At 36.3% G+C, this 21,802-nt stretch overlaps 1 protein-coding gene across 4 annotated transcripts in view; it reads left to right on the top strand.

Moving 5' to 3' along the window:
- GLCCI1 (glucocorticoid induced 1) overlaps positions 1 to 21,464 on the top strand; it is a 125,279-nt gene extending 103,815 nt beyond the window's left edge. For 2 of the 4 annotated variants that reach the window (XM_007982067.3, XM_007982068.3), the window contains exons 6-8: positions 3,599 to 3,809; positions 17,282 to 17,402; positions 18,593 to 21,464. In XM_007982067.3, coding sequence (XP_007980258.3) covers positions 3,599 to 3,809; positions 17,282 to 17,402; positions 18,593 to 18,938 — 678 coding nt within the window. In that variant the 3' untranslated portion in view covers positions 18,939 to 21,464. The remainder of the gene's footprint in view (positions 1 to 3,598; positions 3,810 to 17,281; positions 17,403 to 18,592) is intronic. The other 2 variants (XM_038004654.2, XM_007982072.3) reach the window with 2 other exon arrangements.
- Positions 21,465 to 21,802: the final 338 nt, after the last annotated feature.

Here is a 21,802-nt window from a genome sequence, read left to right as displayed (position 1 = left end):
ATTGGGACATTCAATCCATTTACATTCAAGGTTAATATTGATATGTACAGATTTGATCCTTCATTGTGTTGTGAGCTGGTTATTATGCAGACTTAATTGTGTAGTTGCTTTATAGTGTCACTGTTCTGTGTACTTAATTGTGTTTTTGTAGTGGCTGATAATGTTCTTTCCTTTCCAGATTTAGCACTCCTTTCAGGATCTCTTGTAAAGCAGGTCTGCTAGTAATGAATTCTCTTACCATTTGCTTGTCTGAAAAGGATCTTATTTGTCCTTTGCTTATGTGCTTAGTTTGACTGCATATGCACTTCTCGCTTGGAAATTTTTTCTTTAATAATGCTGAATATAGGCTCCCAATCTCTTTTGGCATGCAGGATTTTGGCTGAAAGGTCTGCTGTTGGCCCCATGGGGTTCCCTTTGTAGGTGACTTGCCTATTCTCTCTAGCTGCCTTTAACATTTTTTCTTTCATTCCAACCTTGGAGAATCTGATGATTATGTGTGTTGGGAATGGTCTTCTAGTGTAGTATTTGCAGGGGTTCTCTGCATTTCCTGAATTTGAATGTTGGCCTCTTTAGTGAGGTTGGGGACGTTTTTATGGACAGTATCCTGAAATATGGTTTCTAAGTTGCTTGCTCTCTCCTCATCGCTTTTATGGATGCCAGCGCATCGTGGATTTAGTCTCTTTACATAGTACAATATTTCTCAGAGGCTTTGTTCATTCTCTGTTATTCATTAAAAAAAATTTTTTTGGCCAGGCATGGTGGCTTATGCCTGTGATCCCAGCACTTTGGGATGCCAAGGCAGGTGGATCTCCTGAGGTCAGAAGTTCAAGACCAGGCTGGCCAACGTGGTGAAACCCCATCTGTGCCAAAATTACAAAACATTAGCCGGGCATGGTGGTGGGCACCTATAATCCCAGCTACTCAGGAGGCTGAGGGAGGAGAATCTCTTGAACCCAGGAGGTGGAGGTTGCAGTGAGCCGAAATTGTGCCATTGCACTCCAGCCTGGCAACAAGAGCAAAACTCCATCTCAAAAAAAAAAAAGGAAAAAAAAATTCATCTGACTTAGTTCAGAGAACCAGTCTTGAAGCTCTGAGATTCTTTCCTCAGCTTGGTCTATTCTGCTATTAATATTTGGGATTGCATTATGAAAGTCTTGTAGTGTGTTTTTCAACTCTCTGATCAGTTTGGTTCCTTCTTATAATGTCCGTTTCATCAAACAGCTCCTGTATTATTTTATGGCAACCATTAGATTTCTTGGATTGTGTTTTGGCTTTCTTCTGAATCTTGATGACCTTCATTTCTATATTCTGAATTCTATCTTTCTGTCATTTCAGCCATTCCAACCTGTTTAAGAACCTTTGTTGGGGAACTAATATGGTCATTGGGAGGAAAGAAGACACTGTGGCTTTCTGAGTTGCCAGAGTTCTTGCACTGGTTCTTTCTCACCTGTGTGGGCTGGTGTTCCTTCAACTGTGGCATAATTTGTACAGTTGGTTGACTTTTCTGGATGTTTTTAGAGTCTGAGGCATTGTACAAGGTTTTTATTTGTAGCTGAATTATTGTCTTTAGTTTCACAGGAGGGTTTATTAGCAAAGTATTTTTTGTATTGAAGTTTGCACTGTGATTGAAGTTTGATAGCCCTTAAGCGTAATGGCCAGTAGGTAAGCTCTTGCTCAGCCACGTGGCTCTTCTGTATTTCCTCATGATTGCAACTGTGCTCCCTCTCAGTGCTCTGAAAGTGTGGGCTCCTCTCCCACTCAAGTGCTGGCTGCAGATCTCGGCTTGGCACTCCCAGGCTTCAGCCCTGGGGTGAGCTAAGGCTTTATGTTCTCTCCCAGCTTGGAGGCAGCAGGGGAAGGGAACTTGGCAGTGGCTATGGCAGAGGGCCTTTCACTCGTCTCTGGGGTCCACCCCAGAGAAATGCAGAACTGCTGCCAGTCAGTGTGATTGGCTTGGAGTAGGACAGCTGCATTGTGGGCTCAAGCTGGGGGAATCCTGGGGGAGACAGACTGACCTCTTCTTAGGGCAGTGGCAGCTTGCTGAAGGTGTGGTTAAAGCACTCAGGGTCTTTGCTCCTTTCCTAGTCCAAGGGTAGCAAGGGGAGTACCACTGCAGTGGTAATGGCAGAGGGTCTTTTGGTTGCGTCTGGGACCTCCACTTCAGAAACACAGATCCGCTGCTACCAGGATGTTCAGCCAGGGGGTGGGGCAGCTGTGCTGCTGGCCTGACCCAGGAGCCCCACCAGATGAAAGGTGGGGTGCCGAGGGCTCACAGGGAGGAGATGGGCTCCTCTCTGTATAGTGAGTATGTCATGCTAGTAGTGCAAGTAAAGACCTCAGCCTCTTTGTTTCTTCTCCAGTCCAGGGGCAGCAGGGGCAGAACTCTAAATGAAGTTTTCATTTGCAAAGTTTCGGATTTCAGCCTTCACTTGTTTGGTATAGAAAATATTGATACATTTTGAATCTCACCTGCTTTTACCTTCATTTCCCCTCTCGACAGTGTTTCTAAAATCTCTGAAATGACAGTGATCAGAGTAAGAGCAGTAGACACAATAAATGGTGAAAATAAGTTATAAATAAATTAACAGCATATTGGTTCTTTTCCCTAGCATTGCAATCCTGTGTGTTTAGTAACAACAAATATTTTCAATTATATAGTAACTTAATATAGAGAATTTTACTTGTTAACCTCACTTTGTTAGCACACAAATGAAGAATATGGAGTAAGATGTATTTTTACAGAAGCAGAGTAGTAAAGTAGAAAGAGTCCACTGCAGCAGCATCTCTGATGCCACTTAATTAGCTGTGTCACTGAACTATAGGTTCCTCATTTGTGAAAACAAAACAATGGACCAGTGAGCTCTGAGGTACCCTCAGGTCCAAAATATATGGCTCTATGATGATGGTTTCCTTTTTTCTCTTTCTGCTACTGAGAACAAGGTATTCAAACTAAGGAAAATTACGAGTAGTCCTACTTAGTTGGATACCAAATTAGTAGAATTTGATATCCAAATTCTTCTAATATTAAAATTCTTCTGAGTTACATTTATAACCTCTATTGATTACTAATAGAATAAACCTCTTTATTAGAAATTTTGGATCATTTGCAAAGGAAATAGAAACTATGGTTCTGTTCATGGCCTCTAAAAAATTAAAATAGGAAGGAAGAACAAACAGAAAAATCTGTACCTGTGAATATGAGATTTCACTTTTTCTTACAAGCAAGTCAAAGTGATTTTTTTTAGCTTTGTTAATTCATTCAGCAAATGTTTACTGAATATCTGCCATGTGCCAGGAGTAGTACCAGGCACAGGACTCTTGCTGTCCTTGAAGAGTTTTGTGGGATGTGCTGACCTACAGGTACATACAGTGAGCTATGGAATTTTTAAGGCCAACAATTTGTTTTAAAAGAAATGTTTAGTTCAATAAAGGTAACATATATAGAAATTAGCTTAAGATACAAGCTTGGTCTTTAGCCTTTGAAGAATAAATTGGGTCAGTAGTGCTGGAATAGGAAATCAAAGGAAATACTATGTGCTTTCTATGTAGATGAATGTATGCACCAGCATTTGGATGTTTAATGGTATTCCTCTTACAGCCGTTGGACATACCAGATGGTCGAAGAGCTCCACTCCCTGCTCATTACCGGAGCAGTAGTACTCGCAGCATTGACACTCAGACTCCTTCTGTCCAGGAGCGCAGCAGTAGCTGCAGCAGTCATTCACCCTGTGTCTCCCCTTTTTGTCCCCCGGAATCCCAGGATGGTAGCCCTTGCTCAACAGAAGATTTGCTCTATGATCGTGATAAAGGTAAGAATGGAATCGTCCACTTAGAGGGTTTGTTATGGGGCCTTGCTCATTATACCTTGTCTTAGACCATTACATTCTTTTTTTTTCTTTTGTTGAGTGGTGACATTGTCAAAGATTGGTTAATCTAGGTTTGTTTGTTCATTGGTTTCACATACCCCCTTCTTTGTGACTCTAACAAACATCTTCCATAAATGTGTCAGAGAAGCACAGCGCATGGTTCTAACAGCTAATGAAAGCCATAAAATGGAGTGTGTACAACTTCATATAATACATGGGTCTTTTCCTTGTTATTGTCCAGAGCGGATGATGGTTATGGTAAAATTTATGTTTCTCAAGCTTAAAGTTAGATTTTGTAATCAGATTGATTTGCGAGGAAATCATTTCTAAAAATTCTATTGGAAAAGTGTATTTTTAACCAAGTTTATAAAGCTCAGTGAGTACCTACAGGACATCAGGGATTATATTATAGTATGTAGATAAATTATTAACTGTTGAGACCCTCTGGGATTCTTATTTCCTATCAAGCCCAACTATCTCTCCATGTTCTTCTATCATTGTGTCTATCACCACTTGTCTGCCAACACTCCCTGGGTTCTTTCTGTTTCTAGCCCCCTAAGACCTAGCTACAGAAGGCCATGTAGACTGCCCAGCTTCTACCTTCCTACCTACTTGCAAAGAAACACTGAACTTATGTTTATAACAAATTTACTGCTTGTCACCATAGAGAAATAGGTCAATGGCAACAAAAATGTAGAACTATACAAAGTTATATGGTTATAAAATCTTAGGAATTTTACGGTCCTTGTTCTGAACTGACCCCATCCCCTATGATTGATATGTTGTTGTATGTAAAATGCTCAGATCATAAGTGCTCAGCCAAATGAATTTTTACATGTGTGTGCTCATGAAACCACTACCTAGGTCACGTATAGATATAGAAGATTTTTATTATCCCACAAGGCTCCTTGCGCCTCTTCCCCAATAGCATCCTTCCTCTCTCCACTTGAAAGTAACCACTTCGCTGACTTCCATCACTATAATTTAGTTTCCCCTGTTACTAGACTTCATACAAATTGAATAATGAGGTATATATTCTTTGTGTCTAACTTCTTTTACTTATTATATGTAACTGTTCTTAGATGTTAAGTGGAAGCTACTTTGGATTTTGTCCTCTGCTTTTATATGTGGGTAGATCTTAACAGTTCTCCCCTTTCTTGTTGACTCTTTCATTATTGAAGGCCTTGTGGACCCCCTTCCTTCATTAAGGATATATTGAATATAGTACCAGATATCTCTTGGCTTCATGTGGGAAGCCTCCATGTCTTAAAATGTCAGACTAGGAAACTTTCATTTCACTGAAGCATCCTGTGAAAATAAACACTTTTAATCACTTCCTCACAACCTTTTAATGTGGATGTTTCACAATAAAACATCTTGCTTCCAGTAGGAATGTTTGTTTGGAAGGTAAATGGAAATGATAATAGTAACTTGATTTAGGTTGTGTAGGTGGTAAATGGAGAAACCAGTCTGTCTTGATTCCAAACTCATATTCTTTGTTATGCCAGTAGAAAGGATAAGTACAGTTCAGGTTGGCTACTTTTGCTACTTAACACTTGTACCTGGGGTAAAAATGAAAAGTAGAAATAATGGTGGTAGTACAGCTAGACAGTTAATTCTGGAGTTCTGTTTTCTTTAATACTGTGGATAATTGAGAGATGCTGAACCAAAAAGAAAATGTATTGAGAAGATGGTAGATGAGTTCCATTTTGGTTAACTAGTTGTGAGATTGCCTTCAGGGCCTCCCAGTGAATAGTGGTTTCTGTAGCTCACAGGTCTTCACTTACATCATAAGTTTCAAACAGTGTGTGTTCTTTAATATATAATATCTCTTTTTCCTAAAGATGTATAATCTATTTTATTATGAGAAGGTATAATCATGTCACTCTCCTGCCAGGGTCTTTTGCAGGAGACGTTATAACATAGAAGTTAAGAGTAGCACTGGCTTTGGGACCATAGGAATGCATTTGAAAATCCTGTGAAGGTTTGGACATAAAACCTGCATTAATTCTCAAGGATTTAATGAATAGTAGCTGCTGCTGTAAAAATAATCACCTTTATTATCACCTGTTAGTTTCCCTAATCGTTTCAGGAAAAAATATCAATTATTTAACTTCCACAGCTTAGTCAGAATCACCTTCTCTGGCCTAGTTTGTGTCAATTATCTAATAATATTAATTCTGGCCATTTCTTAGACAGGTTAGACCTTTTCCTAAGTTTGCCTTTGTTGATATATTTTCCTCTATGTCCTTTTGTTCTTACATACCAGATATAAGCCTGCATAACACTAACTTCTTTATACTCAACCCCTTTTTTTTGTTTGTTTAATATGTAAAATGAGAACATTGGTTCAGATCATCTCTAAAGCTAAGGTTTTTTCCTAATAGTTAAAAAATATTTCTTAGTAAAATAGGGTAATAATACCTACCTCATATCATTATTGGGGTTACATGAGATATAGCAAAATGCATAGCACAACTTTTTGGCACATGGCAAACAATTAGTGGTGATGAATGTTGCTTAATTTTAAAAATAGTGATTTTTTAAAAATCTCTTTAGAACTTATAAATATAGAATGGGTTTCAGAATTATTTAAGACATTTCTCTGTTTTCTACAAGATCACCTCAGTTTGAGAATTAAAGCCCTATGACATCAGTTTCATAATATCTACCATATTTAGCTGAGAGGCATTCTTTTGTGATTAAGATCAAGTTGATGTTACTACTCCCTGGAATACTGTGTTAGCCCTCTGTTATGCAATACAAGGTTTCTAGTTCTCAAACAAATCAAATATTATAAAGAGAAAATGAAAATAGCACCTATCCCTTTTATATATGTAAGTATGCACACATAGGTATTTTAGAATTGGGAGTTGAGATTTATGTATTTCAACTGAGGTTATACTTCTAGTTTATTTAAGGAACACTTGTTGAGCATTTATTGTATGTCAGATATTGTACTAGAGAGTGGAGAAATAGAGATGATTAAGATGTGGTATCTGTCTTTAAGAATTTCTAGTCTAGTAGGAAGTAATTAGGAATGTAAACAAATAATACACTATTAGACAATGATGTTTAGAATACTAAAAGTATAAAGGAAGGAGTTGTCCAGAAATTTTACAATTTCTGGAACTAATATGTTATGTCATTCAAACTGTAGGCTAGTTTCTGACTCATTTCTTCTTCATGTAAAGCCCAAACTCTGGGTTTTGCTGTTTTTAAAAAATACTAACTATTTCTGTGATCCCAGCATTTTGGGAGGCCAAGGCGGGCAGCTCACTTGAGGTCAGGAGTTAAAGACCAGCCTGGCCAACATAGTGAAACCCCATCTCTACTAAAAATACAAAAAGTTAGTCAGGTGTGGTGGCATGCAGCTTCAGCCCCAGCTAATCAGGAGGCTGAGACAAGAGGATCAGTTGAACTTGGGAGGTGGAGGTTGCAGCAAACCGAGATCACATCACTGCATTCCAGCCTGGGCAACAGAGCAAGACTCCCATCTCAAAAAAAGATACTAATTCTTTCCTATAATGTATGTTTTCTACAATAAATCATAAATTGGTGTTTTGTTTATTAGAGACATAAAAGGAAGCTGTATAGCTTTCCTAGAGCTTTTCATCATTATGAAAACAGAATGAATTCTATAATTTTGAAGTCAACTAGAATTGATTTGATTTGGAGTACCTACATAGTCTGCAGTTGCTGTAGAGAGATTTGTTCTGTGGTAGAGTAACTAGTTCAGACATCTGTAGGAGCCTGGATAGACATGGAGGGGAGAGGGATAGCTGCAGTGAATAGCTGCCCTAATGAGGGATGTGCTGGTGAGCTGATTATTTTTCTAGTATTCGTTTTATATACATATTCTTTTTCTGACTTTGCTAACATTATTTCTGTGTGTTCCTAACATCTATTTGCTATGAATTATGTATCATTTGAGACCTATAAAATAATTTTAGTTGCATCGCACATTGGTTTTTTTCTTTGCCTGTATGGATTGCAATGCCAGGACAAAAACACTCTGTCAAGAAAGTTTCAACTGTTGAGAGAGTTGTTTCAAGTGAATGGGTTTTTGGTGTTTTGTTTTGATTTTTTACTAGATTTTTCCAGTAACCTAAAGATTGAAGGCAACTTGGTCACACTGGTCACATGTATAAAGTTTCCAGGCTAACTAATAGCCATAGGAACTACTACTGCTCTTCTCTGTGTGGAGAATTCAGAGATCCAGAATAAGAGCACTCATCTTGACATCGTCAGAATGTACCCTCAGAGGTAGCTTACATTCTTCCACATTATCATACCCAAAATAAAATGCAAGGAGCAAAAATAGCCATTTATATAATACAGATGGCAGTGTCAGAATATTTCTTAAGCAGCTCTGCCAGCATTGCTTAATGGTAGCCAAACTGGTGCTGGGCAAGCCACAAAATGTAGACTTCAGTCAGCTACTTATCATTGATCTTTGGCACAGTTCACTTATGCAGTTGTTATAAAATTCTGCAGTTTTGCAGGATATTGTGGAAACAGATTATTATAATCATGAAATAAATGGAATCATTTTATTCAGGCCAACTACTGAGAGTTATATTCCAAGAGTCCATAAATTGATTACTTGTATTTTAAGCTATATTTTCCTGAAGGAACAGTGTACACTATGTGGATAGAGTTTCCCAAGCCAATGCATGTAAGCCTATTTAACTCATTCTGTGACTTAACTCGTAAATATTCATATTGCTAAACTTTTAGTGTTAGGACTGAGCCTCCTTTGGTCTTAGGAGAAAAAAAAGTATTATTTTGTCTTTCCAGGGTCTAGGCTTGACCCTAGGCAGACTTCTGAAACAGACTGCTTTTGGCATCTTCCTATTCCTTTATACATACATTTTAACATACTTGTATTTATCTCTAGGGTTCTATTTCTTGACCTTTTTTTTGACCTGTGCCCTTACTATGCTTTAACCCTCCATTTTTTAGGTAATCAGCCAAGATTTTATGGCAGTTTTCTTTTGGGGGTTTATATTGTAAAACCAGATATGATGGGTACGCTTCTTTGAGCTACCACACCTTGAAAAATCACTGCTTTTGAACCTGGATGTGTTTATCAAAATATTCTCTTGATATGGTTGTATGATGCTTATTATCCTAGAGGAACCTTTTGGTGGTAAAATTACAGAGTATAAAGATATTATTCCAACAAAGGAGTTAGTCTATAGGTTAAAATTGATCTATTCTAGAATTATGTCCCAAGGTCGTTTTACCTATCTTTCTTTCAAGACAGCATCTTAAGATACATACATTCCAGTGTCTAACAGCACAAAATAAGTATCCAGTAGATGCTCTTGTCCCTTCTTTCTGAAAATGTTAACGATTATACCAATGGCAGATACTGTGATAGCTGTCTATGAGTTATTATTCATAATTCAAAACTACTTAGGTATACAACTCAGTTTTAGCCATTAGTGCTGTTTAGAATATAAGCAAATCAAAAAATTTTAACATACCTGCATATATGTTTCATTTAATCGCTTATCTGTTTACCATGATGTTAGCTCCAACAAGAGTAAATGACCATATTTTGGTCATTGCTTTACTGTCAGTAAATAAACTAGTGCCTAGCATGGTGTAGTGCTTAATGGAGATTTTTTTTGAGTATTAAGACCTTTCTTCATGATATGTCCATTTTTTAACAGATATATTTTTATAGCTATGTTGAAAATGTGTTTTCTTTAAATTGTTGAATTTTATGTTAGGCTTTTAATGTTCGTGAAGAGTGTGTGATACTCTTCATAAAAATAAAAACCAAGAGTAATTAAACTAAGATTATGCTAAATTTAGTCATAGGCTCTTGGTGGGAAAGAGGCCATGAATTTCAAATTTGTTGTTGAAATAAGGGGAAAGGAAGTAACTGCCAAAACTGTCTCATCTTCCCCTTCTTGCTGTTGGTCTTGCTGGTAACCAGTAAACTCTGACAGTAACTGGGTGGAAAGTAATAGGTGTCAACTAGGTTCAAGGAAAAGGGAATCTGTTGGATTTTTCCTCCCCCATTATCTTTTGTGTTCCTCTGAGAAGTATCAACTCATAGGGACCACTCCTTACACTATCTCTTTCTGACACTGACAGAAGGCAGACCCAATGAAGCTCTTGGCTGAGCTATAAGCCTTTAATTAGAAACAGAATGTTAGATTGGAAGGAACTTGATTCATCTGGTCATCTCCTCACATCTCTAATGAAGACACTGGAGTTGAGATAGATCCAAACTTAGTGAAACAGGTAGCGTAACAATAATGAACATTGACTCTGGGGCAGCCAGGTTGAATCCCTGCTCTGCCACTTAATTATGTGCCTTTGGACAAGCTACTCAATCTATCTGTATCTCAATTTCCTCACCTATAAATTGGGGATACCTGCCTCATAGAATTGCTATGATGATTAAATGTGTTCAGGTGATTTTATTTGTATTATTCCAGCAGTATCACCACAGTCCTATAGGTCGGTGACATGGTCATTGTTTAAAGGTCCCAGAATCTGAGGGTTAGAGAAATTAAGTAACCTAGCTAACTTCCATGGCATCTAGCTGCCAACAAAGATATTCTGTAGGAACCTGATACTACATCTTGCTGCCTTTGCAGAAGGAATAGTCTTTACATGGGCATTCAGCTGTGAAAGGGCCCAGTGTGTAGAGAACAGTAAGATACTGCACGGTTGGGGTATGGGGTGAATGGTGGAGAGTAGAAAACAGTTCGACTGGAGAGTTAGAAAGTTCACTGTTTCATAAGGGCCCCTGTAAGCTTTGCTAAGAGAAATGAAAAGCCAAGGAAAGATCCTTTGTCAGCTAAAGGATATGACCAGCTTCACATTTAAGAACTATAACTCACGTTGACACAGAAGTAGAAGCAGTAGGAGGACAAGATAAGTAGCCATGTTAATAGTCTAGTCTTGTGATTTTCAAACTTTATTTATTCCATACCCTTGTTAGCAATTTTGAATCTGTACCCCAATAAAGTTTATATATTTCTAGGTGACATATGTATATAATTCATTCTACAAACTGTTAAAGTTTACTTGTTTTAAAAGATAAAAAGTATGTATAAATGTAAAAATAAATATATTTAATTGCTGATATTTTTTCCTACATGTCAGCAGATTGTTTCATGCCTCTTAATTGGGAGACCACAGGTATAGGGCAAAGATGAGGAGGCATAGCAAGGTCAGAGGAACTGGAGGAAAGGGGCTGAAGAAGAGTCAAGAGCATTTGGTGGCTGATTAGCTGTATGAGGTGAGGGAGGAGGAGGAAATCAGGATAACAGCAAAGTTCTTATGAAGTTCCAGCATGGGAGATGTGGAAATGATTACCATCATTAATAAGGTAGTAAATATTGGAGATGGAATAGACTTTAAGGTGACTATAATGATGTTTAAGATTCCATGTTGGTTTCTGCCTAAAGACATTATAAGATCATTTTCTTTTAGCAAGATTTTTTTTAAAAAGAGGAAATACTAAATTTTATCTAATACTGCACTGATAACGTTGATAGCATTTTGCTTTGCCTATGCTTTTGAACATAGTAAATGCTCAGTAAATATTTAAGTGAACATTTAAAATTGTAGTGAAAATTTTATTAGAAGTTCCAATGTTCTTTTTTCCCTAAATGTTAGTAAAGTTTACTTGTTTTTAAAGATAAAAGGTAAATATGTATATTGCACTGATTTTTTTCCCTACACATCAGCAGATTGTTTCATGCCTCTCTTATTGGGAGACCACAGTTGTAGGATATTAACATGAACAATGTGATTTCAGTTTTTTTTTTTAAGCAACTGATGTTCCTGGAAATTTTGCCATTTAATAAACTTGACAATATAAAAATTAAGATTGTATTATAGTGATTTTCTTGAGATACCTACTTTTGTACAAGATACAAAATATTTTGTGTAATCCAATTTGTTTAGTTTTACCAATAAGATTTATAAGAATCATTATTTTAGTCTACAAATTGGTTTGAGGACCATTTTCAGTTTTAACTGTCATATCAGATTAAAAGTGACTTGTTTTCATTTTTAATTGTCATATCAGATTTAGAGTGAGTAGTTAGCCTATCAACAATAATAGTTAGCACTGTTGTTCTGCATATCAAGATTATGTTGTGGAAGGAAGCACTGTACTTACTTTGAGTACACAAAAACTAAAGAGTAATTTTTTGGCTTAGTTTGTAAGTTGGTATCAATTTAATTAATACTTATGGAATGACAAGTGATTACAAAATATAAAATACCTCCTACATATAATAAATATTTAATTAATGGGCCTTGGAATGTAAGTTGAGTCCCAGTTATTAAAAAATCAATCTGATTTGAAACAAAGTTTCTAAGTGTAAGAAACAAAAGGTTCTCATGTCATTTTTCCCCTTTACTCTTTGCTGAATGCTGATCTAAAGGAGATCTTATGTATAACTGATGTCTTTGTTCATTACAATTCTTTAGCATTCTCACAAGGTGTTAACTTGGAATTTTAGAAAAACCTTAGAGGCTGTTTGTAAAATTCTGTTCTCCTTACTTGTAAGTTTCCAAGTTGGTCTTGGAGTTAACTGAAAATACAGGCTTTTTAATACAATTGGTAATACAACCTGATTCTTAAAGTTTATTGCCAAGAAATGATATACAATTGTGTGTTTCTCCTGATTTCTCCTTCAAATCCCATTATAGTTGGTAATTTCATTTCCTAAAGCAGAATAAGTGTATTTTAACACTAGAGTAGTAATTTTGTTTAAGTACTATTTAGTCAATCATATTTCTAATTTAACTCTTGGCTAATTTTATGCTTTAGTATGTCATTGAGTAAAGTGTTGGTTGAACAGTGTACTCACTTTCCTAGTCAGTTAATTACCTGGGAAAGATAGAATAAGAATTACATTCTACTGATTATTGCTGCATATACTATAAAAGTATTTTCTTTGCATAGTAGTCTATAGAATCTGCATGCTTTAAGCATTGATTTTAATTTCAGAATGATAGATCTCTTTACACTAAAGTATGCCATCTTGAACTGGCAGAGTTCATGCTAGGCAGTTATAAACCTGAACAACCTGGTACTCCAGATATTATTCTGCTTCTCTCTCAGAAACAAAATTTTATCTGTTTGTACCTGAGTAGAGTACACAAATATATTACAAACATTTCCTTTACTCTCCTCTGTCAAGAGGGAGCAGAATAGGCACTTAATTTTCAAATGGTTCATTTTTAATTTTCAGATTAGAAATGATGTGTTACTTTTTACTATTATAATAATAATATTCAGAGCTTACTGTGTTTCAGGCACTATCCTAATCCTTTTTTTGTCTTTTGGTTTTGGGTTTTGTTTTTTTTTTTTTTTTTGTAGAGAGGGTTTCACCATGTTGACCAGGTGGTCTCAAACTCCTGGCCTCAAGTGATCCTCCCGCCTCAGCCTCCCTAAAATGTTGAGGTGACAGGCATGAGCCACCTCACCCAGCCCTTTTCCTAATCCTTTTACATACAATTTTCACAGCTGTCATGTCAGTGGTATTTTCTATTTTATAGATCAAAAAACAGAGGGATCAGACTTACCCTATGCCATGCACCTAGGCCTAGGAAGAAGTCAGGTGGCCTCACTCCAAACTAATGTTCTTAACCATTTCGTGATTGGTTCTCAGATATGGCTGTGCTTCAGGTGCACTTAGGAGCTTTACCCCCACCTCCCCACCCCAAGGCAATGCTTGGCTCCTCCCCAGACTAATTAAATCAGAATCTTTCAGGAATGAGATCTAGACATTGATCTTTTTAAAACAACTGGTAAGTCTAATGTGAAAGAAACTCTGGTTAGAACCACTATTCTATTATTGCTTGTTTTAGAATTTATTTTACTTAATTTGATAAAGTAGTGTGATAGAGATAATGCACATCTATAGACTTAGGGCTAGAATAGAACCATGGCAGAGATTTTACATACTACCTGCATAAATGAATCAACCTTTATATATGTGATATATATTTTTTTGAGATGGGGTCTCACTGTCACCCAGGCTGAAGTGCAGTGGTATGACCAAATGTATAATTTTGTGTACAAGAATTGTGGGCCCCACAATATACCAGATATAATAAAAGTCAGAAGAAATTCAGAAAACTCAAGCTATACAAGTACATGTAGTTTAATGAATATTGTTTCTATATGAAATTCCAAACTTTAATAACTTCTCTAATTTTTCTAAGCTTTAATTCATTATCATATGTTTAAAAGTATTTGATAAGCTACTTGTATTTTAATGGTAAATGTGGTGCAAATGCATATGTATGATCTGTTATAAAACAGCAATCACATTTTTCCATATTCTTGATTTTCAGAGTTGAGTGATTGTTATATATAAAAATGAGACGTGAATATAGAAATATGTAAATATATTCACTGCATTTAATTTTATTGACATTGGCTATGATGTTAAAAGTAATAAAGTAACATTTAATCTAATCTCAATTGTATTTCTAGTTATGATCCTATATTATTCTCTGAGATACCAGAATGAGAAAACTTACCATTACTGGTAAACAAAAGAGACCGAATTAAGATTACCATGAGACTTCTCATCTCGAATCTCGTGAGCAGGCATATTTATACTTATAATGTTCTGTTATTGAAATGTGGCTATTAAATTCAACACAGAGGTTTAAATGAATAGTAATATTTTATACATTCAAGTCTGGAATGAGTAGCATAGGTTGGTCATATGGGTTGTTTTTAAAGCATGCCACTTTGTAAGGCAAGAAAAAATATATATGTAAAATATGTCATCTTTGTATGTTAGAACTATTAAAGAAAAATCACAGAATTTTAGAGTTCATGAATGGCAGTTCCTTTAATTATATAGAAATCCAGAGAGGTGATTGTATTCCAGGTAACATAGAACTATACAAGAGCTAAAGCCCCAGACTAGATGTCTGCATTCCCTGACCCCTCTGTACAGTCTCTCCAATTGCATACTTAACCTGAAGGAAAAACTCCAGATTTAGCAAATATTTGTTTATAGTCTCAAAATTTTTTTCTTTCAAGCTTTGCCTTTCCAGACCACCTAATATTAAATACATAATTTAAAAAAATAATTTTTATTGAAAAGGCAGAAAGATATAATAACACTGAGTACTGTCTGTCTAGGATAGCAGTATATAAAAAGCAGAATTTGTTTAAGAGAGTAAAACTCTGTTAAAATATTCACTTACAGCCTCTGAAATTAGAAATATTTTAAAAAGAAAATTACTTCATTCTAGATTTAACAGGAAGATAATCAGTTTTGCAGATAGATTATCCAACTCACATCTAGCCTTCAGTTATGAGAAAGTCCTTTGAAACCATCAGTAAAATAGTGAGAGAAAGAAAGTGATAGGTCTGATGGTGTAGTAAGAAAAAGAACACAGAAGACTAATTGTGGCCGAGATGACTTTCCTTACATGATAACAGGGTGGATCCTTAACTGCTGACATGACTGCTGATGGCATCAAGCCCATGGTTTGAGGCTGATGGTGCTTGTGCCCTGTAGGCTAAGTTATGTCCAGCGGTAATCTCCATGGAGGCTTCTCATGCCATATCTACTTGTATTTTTTTAATTTTTTTAAATTTCTGTGGATACATGGTAGGTGTATATATTTATGGGGTACATGAGATGTTTTGATACACGTATGTAGTGTGAAATACGCACAACGTATGGGGTATCCTACTTAACTTGTATTTTTTGATCTCATATATTTCCTTTGCCTGGTTTGTTGCTGTTTGCATAGTAAGGTAAGGTCAAGCCATATTTTTTATATTACACCAAATTTGAGGTATTTTTTATTTTTATTTTTTAATCATGGACCAGTCTTGTCTAGCCTAGCTTAAATAGAGCAGCAAATTCAGACCTCCAATCAGGCTAGTTATGCTTTGTATCAGGCTAAGAGAGACTATCCTAGCTTAAATAGAGCAGCAAATTCAGACCTCCAATCAGGCTAGTTATGCTTTGTATCAGGCTAAGAGAGACTATCCTATTCCTCCTCCTCCTCCTCCTCCCTCCCATTTGTTCATGCAAGATATAGGATAAATATTAAACTTAAGGAAATTCTCAAATCTGAATATATGAAGAAACCAAATTTCATTCTTGAGACTTAATTTTTTCCAAGAGGCTGTTTGGTGCCTACTCTGTAGGATCATGCATAATAATGATAGAGAAACTGTGTGGTTTTCTAGCTTTCCCAATAGTGTAACCTTATTATTTTGCAGACAGTGGTTTCCCAGCCAGAAATATAAGCATAAATCTGCATTCACAAGACTAACAAGTATTAGTGTGCATCAAGGGCCTTCTTCCTAAGTGTGTATTATAACTTCATTAATGATGATAAAACAATCTTATTACTCAGTTTCTGAATATTGGACTGTGTCGTGTATTCTACACTAAAGCAACTTACCAAAATTGTGACGAACGTAATTATGATACTGGTGCTGTCTTTGAAATAGATGAAAATAATACATTTCAATAGATCATGTGCTTAGTATTTTAGCAGTGGGGATTGGTTTGCATTAAGTCAGAATTTGTTTAAATAGGACTATTGTATACAAACATGTTACTGACTTTACAGCTTGGCATCTTACAAAAATAATGACACATTTTAGTGGATTTGAATTTCCAAAATCTCTTGCCAGGTAGGAAAGGGAGAAATTGCATATGGGTTTTATGGCTTTTCATGAATAGACCATTTTCTTTTTGGCCAAAAATATGAGGAAAACGTGTTAAGTAGAGATGTTTGGAGGTTTCTCATGTCTTCTAGTAGCAAAAATATAAATTCTGCTGAAAAAGCCCTTTTATTATAAACATTTTAAAGGTAAAATTCTGAGCAAATTATGTTTTTTATCCTGGGTAGGTAGAAAGAGACATTTTATAAGCTTGTTTTTTCCCCTGCGTACGTGTTATTCATGATATTTAGCAAAAATAACTTTTCTGCTAAGAACTTTTGTAATGAATATTACTCATTTTTGTTAAATTGGTTGGGCAGTGAGAAGGCATGTAGAGAACCCTGTATCATTATAATCTGTTTTATTCTTCTGTATGACTTAAGCACATTGCCCCGTCAGTTGCATTCTTGAAATACATAATAAATAACATATTTGTTTTCAGGATTACAGCTCTGTTGTATTCAAAGTGCAGTTTTCTGGACCAAAATGTCCTCCTTTTTATGTTCTGTGGTATGGCAGATTACTGTTGCATTGAAGTTTTTATTTAGAAGAAATGTACTACACAGGGTATAAGAAATAGCTTTGCAATAAAGGAGACTGTGGTCAAAGCATAGGGGCAGTAGTGGATAAATCGTGCAAAAGGCTGTTTGTTTGGAAATCAAATTTCATTTAAAAGAGCTTTCAATCACTAGTTAATATAACTGCTTTAAATTTACAGACAGTGGGAGTAGCTCACCGTTACCCAAGTATGCTTCATCTCCCAAACCAAACAACAGCTACATGTTCAAACGGGAGCCCCCAGAGGGATGTGAGCGAGTGAAGGTCTTTGAGGAAATGGCGTAAGTAATGTCTTTTCTGTCAGCTGGGATCTGCAAAGCTGTAAAGCTTTTTACTGAGACCAGTTGATTACATATGAATCAACTACTCTATCCAGCTGATAATGTGTTTCAAAAGCAAATTATATAAAGAGAATTGAATAGGCAAGAGAGATCTTACTGAAGGAGAATTGGAGTCTGTATGCTGGAAATGTATAAGCCAATACAAAGAAACTTGGAAACTTATTCTTACTACCTGAAAGATCTATTTTTAATCATTAAGAATTGTCATTTCGAGAACTCTTAATTTAGATGGCTAACAAAGAGACTTTAGGAGCAAAGTTAATATCTATGTGTGACTAGCTTAAAGACAGTGTACTCCACAAGCCGGAAGGAGATTAGTCTCCTTCCCTATAGCTGCCCTATAGCCGCATCTAGCTTGCTTATTCAGACTTTCTGTTCACAAGGGGTTTTCTTAATGAAATTTTAATATGTGTAAGTTAGAAATGAAATTAGAAAAAGAGGTTCATGCTGTAAACACTGGGCAGAGTAGCTCAGAAGACTGTGTGGTTCTTGGATGCACTCATGCCTTTGTTCCAGTGCAGGTGCCTAGTGGAGGGTGCAGTGCTCTTGCAATCTGGAAGGACCCATCTTGCGGGAGCTGATGACTTAGCTCCTGGGAACAGGAGGAGAGGAAGGGCTTGTGGACCCAACCTCTGTTGAACTGACTGGCTTTTTGAGAGACCACTGAAACTCTCCCCTCCCCACTCCACCCCCCATCTGTGCTAGTGGAGGTCTATCTAGAAAGAAAAAAGGAGGAAGTGTTTAAAACTAAATACATGATGGACTAATGCCCCCTTCCTCTGGTGTACTTTTTCTTAACAGAAAAGGTCATTCTACCTTTACATAATCTTCAGTTATAATATAGCAGACTTTTTCTACCTTCCTAAATGATTAAAAACAAACTAATGATCTCTATTTGTCTTCCTGGTTCTTTTGAAAATCCTTTTGTCTCAAATACCACTTCCATGCTGTGTGCATGAATAGTCTGCCAACTGACTTGTGCTATGGAAGATGTTTATCCCTCTGTATACACTTAACCCATCTCCTGCCATTTACATTTTAGCTGTTTTAGAGAACTCCAGTTAATTCAGAAAATGCTTAACTTGTTCTGTGTTCATGATTATAAATCTAATTTTGTTTTATGGTTTTAGGTCTCGTCAGCCTATCTCGGCCCCTCTCTTTTCATGTCCTGACAAAAACAAGGTTAATTTCATCCCAACCGGATCAGCTTTCTGTCCTGTAAAACTTCTAGGCCCCCTCTTACCTGCTTCTGACCTTATGCTCAAGAACTCTCCTAACTCTGGCCAGAGCTCAGCTCTGGCAGCTCTGACCGTTGAGCAGCTCTCGTCCCGGGTTTCATTTACGTCTCTTTCCGATGACACCAGCACAGCGGGCTCCATGGAGGCCTCTGCCCAGCAGCCATCCCAGCAGCAGCAGCTTCTGCAGGAACTGCAGGGTGAGGACCACATCTCTGCTCAGAACTATGTGATCATCTAAAAAAGGGGGAGCTGGCCTCCACCCTATGTTCCATGGATTAGGAGCAAGATTTCAGACATCTATCTGCATGGAGTGACAAACTTTCTGAACACCACCACCACCACCAATACTTATCAGCATCATAAAGTATCTCTTAAACACTGATCTTGGCAGGGACGGAACTCCTATTCAGCAGTTTTTGTGGAAAGCAGTAATGCTTGCAAAATGTGTGTGTCATTCAGCATTTTAAGTGGAGACTATGCATTTCATAGTATGTTTGACAGATTAGTACTGTGTCCTGTGTTTTGTTCCAGATTCTTCAGTATAAATAAGCTCTATATCAAAAAGTTGCCTGTCTAAATAGAAAATGTCTTGCTGTGTTTTGTCCTATGGAAAATACTGTACTTCAGGATTATGTTTACAATTGATCCAGGTGTTTGTTTCTAACTTCTGTAATACATACAATGCAAAAAAACAAACAAACAAAAAAATGGCCACAACAGTTGCACAGTGCCCACCCTATGGCCTAGCTTCAGGTACTTCAGTTGAAGTCTAAACTCAGGTAACTTGGAATGTATATCATATTGGGATATTAAATATTTCACAGCTAAAAAGCTAAAGAGGGAACATCACTCTTTTGCCTTTATTTTATGCATTTCCCTTTCCTCATTACATTCCACATTCTTAGAATAAGAAGTGCATTCAATCCTAGGAGATTGATAATCCTGGACATGGGTGAACATGAGGAGAACCAGCAAAATCTGTGGTGTTTGACATCACTTATGTCATGTGGTTACAAGTAAAACAACTGTTGCATTCACTGTTTCAACATGTGTACATGTGGCTTTTTTAAAAGTTCAGGTGTTGCTCAGTAAAGGACTGTTACAATGTTGCAAATAAAATGTTCAGTACTAGACTGTACATAAACATTCCACATTGTGATGAAATTTAAAGACAGGAATGTCTAGAGTTAATTTCAAAATAAGTGAAGTGTTTGAATGGTTGAGATTTTTTTTGTTTATGTTAGCCATCAGGGTCATAACTGTTACCATTTTATCTAAAGACATATTTATGTTTAGTTTCTCCCTTGGAAATTATTTTGCAGGTGAAAAAGTGACATACTTTTGGTTATTGTTTTCCTCAAGCAGTTTAGGTGCATGATCTTCATTTACATAGAATACTTGGGTCTCAGAATTGTTGCAACATAAATAAGCAGGTTTTTTGGTGACTTACAAGAGCAATAGTTTGAAGCTATTTCATTTAGGCCTCTCATAATACATAATCATGAATAGTTTTGAAATTTGCGACATGTGAAGTAGAGCATAAACTCAAGAAAATAGCCTTTAACTTGCAAACTTTTGACGCAAGTTCTCCACAAAGTATGAAGAGAGCCCTAGGCATTCCTGATTGGTCAGTGGGAAAGCCTAACTTTCATTGTTTTCTTCAGTACAAAGAATATCCAAAAGCGAAATTTTTGTATTTGTATTCCACTACTTTCAATTCAATAAAACCTAGAGTTGTTTCATCTGCACCTAAAGTGTATGGCACAATTTTCTTAAGAATTAGGGGAACAATGTGCCTACAGTTAAAGGAACGTTTCAGTTCCCTTCATTCATTCCTGGGTTTTTCTTTGCTTATTTTCTAAGATGGTTGAAGAAGGATGAGTCTATAGAAAGCAACACCATTGATTTTTTTTTAAAGAAATGATATATATATGTATATGTTTGTGTGTGTGCGTGTATATTCTGTGTATTATTTTGTCATGATCTCAATTCTCTTCTTTCCACCAAAGTTTGCCGTAATATTTTCTCCTGAAGGTGCATTCTGGCTCCTTTAAATTAGTCAGTGTTATATTGTAGGAGACTGTCATGGAAAAAAGGACTCAGTTTACTTTTGTCATTTTCACAGGGGAACCTTTTAAAACTTTTCAGCAGCAGATACCTTTAACCCTAATAATCTCAGGCCTTGATGAAAATACTCTATTTTGTAGATTATGGTTAAAGGGAGACAATTACTAGTTCTGTAAGATAAATATGAGCTCCATTTAACTTCTGATATCTGGTTTAGCATTACATAATATGTTGATCTTACACTCTGCTTTTGTCCAAATAAAATGCAATAGTATCAATATCAATTTCAGAAAAATGGACTGAATATGCTTTCTTGGTGATTAAATCTGATGTACGATATTTATAGTGATGTGCTTTTATTTTCTCATGAGATACTAAATATTAATTGTGTTGTACATTTGTTCTTAGCATATATTAAAGTTTTGAACCAAATGTGTTAAAGCTTATGCTTTGCCATGTAAATTTCCCAGAAGTTGTTGAGCTCAAATGTATCCTACATCCAGCTGTAGAAATTTGTCAGGAATTGTTTAAATTTTGTATATAATTGTACTGTTTAATTCTAGCCATTGCGCTGAACAGTATTTGAGTTACCATACAATATGGCTTTACACAAGGAAATGTGTGGCTTTTGTTTTGTATTTTTTCAGTATAGAAGTTCCTGTGTCTTATTTAAATAAAGTTATTAGTAAAACTGGAATAGTTCACACATGTTTTTGGAAAGAATGGGGTTGTTAGCTCATTACCCGACAGAGATAAATTTGGCTGGGGTAATGGCAGTTTTCATACTCATTGAGTTCCTGACCTGCATCTCTGGAGGTGTGGGGTGTCTAACTGGATCAGATTTCTACAACCTGACTTCCTCTTGGCATTTAACTTACACACTCTCCATCACAAGATGAGAAGCTAGAGGTCTTAAGTTCCAAGTCTTGGTACTGTTCCCAGGTATGATCACATTAAATAGAGAAAACATTGTTCTCACATCACTTTATACCTCAGAATTTATATAAATGAGTTTAAATTCAATGAAATCATTTC

Source organism: Chlorocebus sabaeus, chromosome 21, assembly GCF_047675955.1.
Source record: "Chlorocebus sabaeus isolate Y175 chromosome 21, mChlSab1.0.hap1, whole genome shotgun sequence".
Taxonomy (NCBI): Eukaryota; Metazoa; Chordata; class Mammalia; order Primates; family Cercopithecidae; genus Chlorocebus; species Chlorocebus sabaeus.
The sequence above is the reverse complement of the archived record's forward strand: the minus strand, read 5'-3'. Positions and strand labels throughout refer to the sequence as shown.